Consider the following 8376-nt stretch of genomic DNA (forward strand, 5'->3'; position numbering starts at 1 on the left):
GCTGCTTCAGCGCAGAAGGGGCCGGAAGAGGCCCCGGGGGCGGCTGCCCTTGACAGCCGCCTGCAGCAGGAAAAGACAGGGGCGAGCGGGGCTCGGGGTCGGGCAGTGTGGGCTCCAGCCCGGCTCTGGCGGCAACTAGAAAGTCCCTTCATCTTGCTGACCCTCGGGGTCTCCATCCGATTCGAGGACGTGAGACCTGCATGCTGTCCATTCGTGGTAGCGGGGAAACATCTGGAAAACGTGTGGCCAGTTGGGCTATCTGAAACGACGCATGTCTCCATCGGAAAGGGAAGCGGCCGTGCGAGTGGTGGCGCACCGCCCGCTAGAGCCGCGGGGCCCGGCGCAGGCGCACGGGGCACCCGAATGGAACCAAGTTCAGGTACAGAAATGAAAATCGTTTGCTTATCTGAGCGTGGAGCCGCCTGGGCGGACACACAGAACTCTAAGGCAGGGGGGCAGAGGGTGAGAGGGAGGCTTCTCACCATACTCTTTCTACCTTTTGAATTCCGCACCGTGCGGATGTTAAATCCTATGGAAGCAGGGACGGAAAACGCACAGGACACATGGGGAGAGCCTTGAACTCCCGACAACAGCCCCCTGCACCCCCCCCCCGTGAGGGCTGCGCTCCACCCGGCTTTCTGAGGTGGGCTTTACGCTCAGCATGGAGCCCAACGTGGGCCTTGAACTCACGACCCTCTGATGGACACCTGAGCCGAGATCAGGAGTTGGAAGCTCAACCGCCAGAGCCTCCCAGTTGCCGCACTTGTCCCCATGTCTTGGAGGAAGTCACCGACTGGGCGTCTTGCCCGCGTTCAGCGCGGAGCTCCCTCTCCCTCCAGCGTGGCCGCAGCCCCGCTGCGTCACTCGCTTGCCCTGTCCCCCTCACCCCGGCAGACACCGATTTGCCACCCGGATTTCATCACTTACCCATCCCCGGCCCGCCCCCAAAGCCCACAAGAGAGCCNNNNCCCCTCCCCCACCCTCCCCGCCCAGCCCGGGGCTCCCTCCCCGCTTTCAGCCTGCGCCCCGCTCACCTCCATGGCCCGCACCCACATGCACAGGGACTTGGCCGCAAGCGACACGCGGCCGATGATGTCGGGCTGGAAGTCGGGCTGGGCGCAGTAGGCCCCGATCTTCTTCAGAACCTTGTCCGAGATATTGTCTTTGTCAAAGTGGATCAGCGACTTGATGAAGTTCTGCTCACCTGCGGATGGAAAGAGGGGCCTCAGCCAGAGGCCGCCAGGACGGCCTGTCCTCCTAGCCCCGTGGCCGTGGCCGCCACTTGCCGGGGCCAAAGCCCCTGCCCCAGCGCATGCGTGCGCGCGCGTGTGCGCACACACACACACACACCACTTCTACACCAGCACACACACATCACACACACACATCACTTCCACACCAGCACACACACATCACTTCCACACACCACTTCCACACCAGCACACACACACCACTTCCACACCAGCACACACACATCACACACACACATCACTTCCACACCAGCACACACACACACACATACCACTTCCACACCAGCACACACACATCACTTCCACACCAGCAGGCGCACACACACACACACACACACACACCACTTCCACACCAGCACACACACATCACACACACATCACTTCCACACCAGCAGGCACACATCACACACACATCACTTCCACACCCGCACACACACACACACATCACTTCCACACCAGCAGGCACACATCACACACACGCACACATCACTTCCACACCAGCACACACACATCACACACACACAAACATCACTTCCACACCAGCACACACACACCACTTCCACACATCACTTCCACACCAGCACACACACATCACACACACACATCACTTCCACACCAGCAGGCACACACACACACACATCACTTCCACACCAGCACACATACATCACACACACACGCACACACATCACTTCCACACCAGCACACACACACTTCCACACATACACATCACTTCCACACAGCACACACACACACACATCACTTCCACATACACACACCACACATACACATCACTTCCACACCAGCACACACACACACACACCACTTCCAAACCAGCACACACACATCTCACACACATCACACACACACGCACACATCACTTCCACACACACACTTCCACACACACACATCATACACATCACTTCCACACCAGCACACACATCACACACACAAACACACACCACTTCCACACCAGCACACACACTTCACACACACATCACTTCCAATCACTTCCACACACACACAATCACTTCCACAGCAGCACACACATCACTTCCACACACACACATATCACACACACACATCACTTATACACCAGTGTGCACGCACACACACACACACACACACACACATTACTTCCACACACCTTGCGCTTTCTGTCTAGGGCAGGGGTCGCCAAACTGCAGCCGAGGCCTTGTTCCCCCCGAGGAAGCTCAACGCAGGGAAAACCACAGGAATGAAACAGAAAGACTCCCGTTTCACACGTTCCGGCTCGCGTCTTTCTGGGGCCCAGAGGGCTTCCCGCCCTTGCATCGGGGCCACGTCCCGCATATTTCCTTTCCTTTTCTTTTTTTTTTTTTTTTTGCTTAAATGAAGAGGAGTTGTTTTCTGTTCCTTGCAACTGAAGAATCTTAACCGAAGAATCTTAACTAATCTCTCCGTCTCCTCTTTCCTACGAGCCCACCCCCCGCCCCCGGCACCGATTAAGAAACGGGTGAGCCGGGCTCCACGACCCGCGTCCAGCTCACCTAACTGCCTCTTGGCCTCCGCCCACGTGGGCTCGTTGCCCCGAAGGATCATGACTGCCTGCATCACCATCTCCACTTGTGCGGGGGGCCGCCCGTACGACTTGATCTCGCCTATGTCCTTCTTGTTCAGGGACTCCAGAGCCTGGGACACGGGACCCACTCAGGGAGCAGGGCCGGGCAGGGAATTGGGGAGGGGGTGCGGGGGGCACAGCGGAGACGCGCCCCCGCTGAGACACGCCCTCTCCCTCCCACGTCCCCAGGGACTTCAAGGACACAGAAGCCTGTCCCCTTCCCTCCCCCTGAGCCTTGATACCCGCATGGCCTCTTCCAGGGCTGGCAACGCTTCTTCTAGATCCTTCTGGGCATTGTCAGCCAGGGCCTGGCACTTGACTTCCTCGACTGCGATCTTCTCACTGTTGGCTGTGACGGCCTAGGGACGCAGGGGACGGCGTTTGTCTCCGCCCTGGGCGAGGGCAAGGATGGGGGGAGTGTTGGGGTAGCAAGAGGGACCGGAGATGAGCTGAAGAAGACGTGAGGGGCACCACGTCGCCCCCACGGACCCTGATGGCGCCTGGAAAGCCCCGCCCCATGGGCGCTGGTGGTTCCGGGGGGTGGGGGGCAGGGCCCGGGAACCCCCCCACCTTCTGCTGCTCATCCGCCTCCCGCTTCTGCTGCACGATGATGACCAGGTACTCCTCACACTGCCTCTGGAACTCGGCCACCTTCTTCTTGGCCTCCTCCAGCTCCAGGGACATCACCTCCACCTTCTCCCTGGTCTCGTCGATCTTAAACAGCCCCGTCCGCAGCTTGCTGGCCTGGTCCAGGAGCTCCTGCCGCTTCTCCCCCAGCAACCTGGGGTGCAGCGTGGGGTGAGGCGCCCGGGGTGGGGCTGAGCCCCGTCTCCCCAGCTGCCGCCGCCACCGCCACAGTCAGGTCGTTCCCGTTTCCTGCCCGCAGCCCCGCTGGCGGTTCCCAGCTGCTCTTCCTGCTTCCAGCCCCTCAGCCCTCTGGTTTATTCCACGCGCCACCGACAGAGCAGCTTCTTAGACACTGGTGCAGGGGCTGCCGAGGCCCAGACAGCACAAGCCTGTCCCCAGGGGGTGGCCTCCTCTCATTCATCTCCGCCCGGGTTCCCCTCGTGGGAAGGAATGTGGGCTCCATTCTGCCACAATGTCTGATTTTACTTTTAATTAATTTAAGAGAGAGCACACATGTGCGCACACACCAGCAGGGGAGGGAGTGAGGGGGAGAGAGGGAGAGAGGGAGAGAGAGACAGAGAGACAGAGAGAGAGAGAGAGAGAGAGAGAGAGAGAGAGAGAGAATCCCAAGCAGGCTCCATGCCATCAGCACAGAGCCTCTCTCGGGGCTTCATCTCTCGAACGGTGAGATCACGACCTGAGCCGAAATCAAGAGTCGGACGCTCGACCGATGGAGCCGCCCAGGTGCCCCACAATGCGTGATTTTTAAAGAAAAGCTGGAAATCTGGATTTTTCTAAGCCTGTTGTTTTCAACGTCAGCAGCTTACTCTGAAAGTTTTCAACATTGTACAGACTGGAAAAAAAAAATCTACGCAGCACTATTTTCTGGACAGAATGAGGAAACGTGCGTCAAGGGCTCAGCACAGAGTCTGGGCAAATAGTAAACAGGCAGACGGCTAGGCGCCAGGGGAAGGCGAGGACTTTATTTCGCTAACCACTGCAGGCGCCTAGGATACTGTGTGCCTCATGGTGGATCCTCAAAACTACATGTTGAATGAATGAATGAATGAATGAATGATGATCATGATTTTCACAAGTGGCTCATTCTTCACCCTGATCAAAATATTGAACCTAATAATGAGGTGAGGCTTTTCTTACATTCCTTTTACATCTTTCAAAGCAAATTATTATTGTGCTGTGCACACGAAGAGGCCATCCACATGACTTAATAAGTGAATACATAACTCTTGCGGGTGGTGGAAAGTCTAGAAGACATTAAGGGCAGAGAGGAGAGCACTGATACATACATGTCATCGGGGTGTGTGCTCATGTCCCCGTTGTACTGACGTTGGAAAAAGACACAGCGTTCCAGAAGTAAGGACAGAGAGGGTGTAGGGAAGGCCCAGGCCACAGAGCTTAGAAGAGGCCACGCACCCTGGGAAGCTCACCTCTCGTTTGTCAACTCCCTGCGCAGAATGAGACCCCCGCCCCGCATCCCTGCCTCTCGGGGTCATTGGCCTGGGCCGGCTCCTGGGCATTTCCCATTACATCACTCTGCCAGTCACCCTCAAAAGCCACCAAGCCCTCCCCACCCCCCCGGCGCTCCCCGTACTTCTTATATCCGGACACAAGCTCCAGGTAGTTGGTGGGCGTGACATAGTTGTGCCTCCGCAGCTCCAGCAGCATCCGCTGTGAGTACTGCGCCACGGACCAGTGCATGGTGACGAAGATCTTGGCCACCTTCCTGTGGATCTGCGGCCCGCGGAAAAGAGTGCGAGGCGGAGAGTGAAGGCAGGTGGGGGAGGGACGCGGGAGGGGACTCAGGCTGGGTGCGTGGGGAGGGCCTCACATTCTCCTGCGTGCCCAGGTCCACGCCCATGAGGGACTTCTCGGCCACCTCCAGCAGGGCCTCGCGGGGCCACTCTGAGAACCAGTTGATGGTGGTGCAGTTCACCAAGGCCGGGTACTGGCGGACCCAGTTCCTGGTGACGGGGTTTGAGAGGAGGTCAGTCCCATCCGCGGAGGTGGCCTCCAGCTCCTGGCTCCCTCACAGGCCGGCCACTTCCCAGACACCCGCATGTCCCAGCCTGTGCCCCCACGCCCCACCCAGATCCGGCTCCCCCCAGAGCTCAGTGTAGCATCTAGGGACAGACGGCCTGGTTCACACCCAGCTGTGGATCTTGAGCCAGTGAACATCACTTTCCTTAAGAGGGAAAATAACCANCAGGGCTGGTAGCAAACTCGGGGCTGGGTGGGGGGGGACACGTGTGAAATGTGCAGCAGCGCCTGGCGCGGTGATACCATAAATAGGACAAACAAAGGGGCGGCCCCGATTGCCTCTCCATACCGTTCTGTCTCCCTCCTCCTCTCTGATGCCCTTAAAACCGAGTCACACCAAGGAAGGCTAAGCAAACCGTGGCATATACGCATCACGGACTATTACTCGGCCTTACACAGCAAGGAAGTTCTGAAACCTGCTATAAACGGAGGGAGCTTGAGGACTCCGGGCCGAGTGAAACAAGCGAGACACAAAAAGACAAAAGCTATATGACTCCACTTACAGGAAGTACCTAGAGTGGTCACGCGCAGAAACAGAAAGGAGTCACTGGTTGCTGAGGGGGGGAGGGGGGGGAAATGGGGAATTACTCAACGGGTGTAGAGTTTCAGTTTTGCAAGATGAGAAAGTTCTAGAAATCTGTCATACAATGATGCGAATATACTAACGACACTGCGCCGTACATCTGAGAAATGGTGATGATGGCAAATTGTATGTTATTTTGTGTTTTTAAAATCGTGATCCAAAAATTCAAAATAAGGGCGCCTGGGGGGCTCAGTCGATTAAGCGTCCACCTCTGGCTCAGGTCATGATCTTGCGGTTCGTGGGTTTGAGCCCCGCGTCGGGCTCTGTGCTGACAGCTCAGAGCCTGGAGCTGCTTCGGATTCTGTGTCTCCCTCTCTCTTGCCCCTCCCCGGCTCATGCTGTGTTTCCATCTCTCTCTCTCTCTCAAAAATAAATAAATGTTTAAAAAAAAATTTAAAACAAAACAAAACGACAAGGAAACGATGCAGTCCCACACACCACAGAGGAGCACACGACTCCCATGTGAGCAGCGGGTCCAGCCTGAAAGTAGCCGAGGCCTAGGGCCCGGCAGGGCGGGGCGGGAGAGCCCGAGCAATTCAGGACCCAATTCATGACCGGGAAGGTGCAGGGGGCCAGGGTGGACAGGGAGGGAGAGGCTGTCCCAGGAGTCACCTGAAGGGGTCGCCCACGGGGCTGAGGCAGAGAATGATGTGCAGGTTGTTGCGCACGCGCTCAATGAGGTAGGTGAAGAGGCTGTCGGAGGACTGGGGCAGCTGCTCGGCCTTGGCCTGCTCCGAGATGAGCGACTGGATCTGCACGGAAGCCACACGGGCTTGGGGCGGAGCCGCAGGGGCGGCCGAGGCCGGACGGGACCAGGCTGGAGGGGACCGGGCTGTACTGGACCAGGCGGGGTGTGGGTTTTAAAGCCACGTGGGGTGCGGGTGACTGAGGGGGAGACAAGGGGGACGGGGAGGGATGGACAGAGGGCCGCCGAGGGGGCCTGTTCTGGAATCTGCGCTGCCTCAAGCTGGAGGACAGGGAAGGGCTCCAACCTCTTCGAACTCCTCGGCCTTGTAGAGATTGGGGACCTCGCCCGAGCTCAGGATGTTGTTGATGTCCTCCAGGAAGGACTCGTCAGCAATCTGGGTGTCCACGAAGAGGAAGGACGTGGCCTTGAGCTCCACCCCCGCCTGGCGGTACAGGCGCTTGATATCTGGGCCAGAGGAGGGCAGGGGAGGGGGGGCCGGCGGGCATCAGACTCACCATCCCACCCCTTGCTCCCCTTCTGCGAGGCGGGGAGCCGCCCCCAGCCTGCGCCCCGAGCACAGCACCCCCCCGGGGGCCTGGCCCCCCTCACCACCAGCTTCACCTCTCCACTTCCCTGGCGCCATGGGATCCCTCACGCCTACCTTCGCGAAACTCCTGCTTCCGGTAATGCTTGGTGACCTCGATCTGGAAGGTGGTGTACTCGCAGATGGAGGAGGCCAGGCGGGCCAGACTCTGGCGCCCGCTGCCCCCGATGCCCACCAGGAGCATGTTGCCCCGCGGCTGTCCGATGACCCGCACGATCCGTGTGACTGGGGAGACAGGGGTGAGGCCGCTGAGCCACCCCGGGGACCCCCGGGCCCTACGCTAGGGATCGCGGTGTCTGAAACCCAGGACAGGGACCACGACGCGGGGGGAGGGGCCAGCGCCCGAGGCCGGCGGCGATCCCGCTGCCAGCCGCCACGCGGCTAGGGAAAGCCCCACCATCGCCACTAGCCACCTGGGCCAGAGAGGAAAGTGGCTTCGCAGCCTTGCTTGGGGACGAGGGCGCTGGGAGCGGGACTCCCGGGGAGGAAGCGCTCACTGTGCTCAATAGCCTCGCGGAAGAGCACCAGCTGCATGGGGACCACGGTGGGGGACAGGTTGTACTCGCGGAGGGCCGTCTCCATGGCCGCCTTCAGCGCCGCCAGGTCCGTCAGGTCCTCGTACACCTTGGGCTCCCGCATGAAGTCCCCTGGGCCGAGGGAAGCGGGGCTCAGGTCCTGAAGGCCCGGTGGTCGTTGCCAGGCTCCCCCCAGGGACCCCAGGCCCCGGCCCTCCTCCCAGGCCGCCTCCCAGCGCCTGCGGCCCGCGGCGGGGGCGCCAGCTCACCGAAGATGGGAGGACGTTTGTTGGGACAAAGATTATGAAATGTGAGGTCAAAGAAAGAGCCTAGTTTGTCGCTGATGATGCCCATGAAGGCCTCCATGTCTGCAGCATCCACCAGACGGTCAGAGAAGACTCTGTCGGGAGGGGGTAGGGTGAGGCTGGGGCAGGCAGGGTGGGAGGCCCTGTGG

General features: G+C 59.5%; 1 protein-coding gene across 1 annotated transcript in view; it reads right to left on the reverse strand.

Annotated features, from left to right (window-relative positions):
• The window catches only part of DNAH2 (dynein axonemal heavy chain 2), an 84094-nt gene that overhangs the window by 20622 nt on the left and 55096 nt on the right, over positions 1-8376 (reverse strand). The window contains 11 exon segments of the mRNA XM_077746745.1: positions 1035-1204; positions 2777-2918; positions 3090-3206; positions 3418-3628; positions 5087-5226; positions 5324-5456; positions 6728-6867; positions 7108-7268; positions 7465-7632; positions 7905-8054; positions 8192-8370. Of these exon segments, the coding sequence (XP_077602871.1) occupies positions 1035-1204; positions 2777-2918; positions 3090-3206; positions 3418-3628; positions 5087-5226; positions 5324-5456; positions 6728-6867; positions 7108-7268; positions 7465-7632; positions 7905-8054; positions 8192-8370 (1711 nt within the window).

The sequence above is a fragment of the Crocuta crocuta genome, unplaced genomic scaffold (assembly GCF_008692635.1).
Source record: "Crocuta crocuta isolate KB4526 unplaced genomic scaffold, BGI_CrCroc_1.0 scaffold139, whole genome shotgun sequence".
NCBI lineage: Eukaryota > Metazoa > Chordata > Mammalia > Carnivora > Hyaenidae > Crocuta > Crocuta crocuta.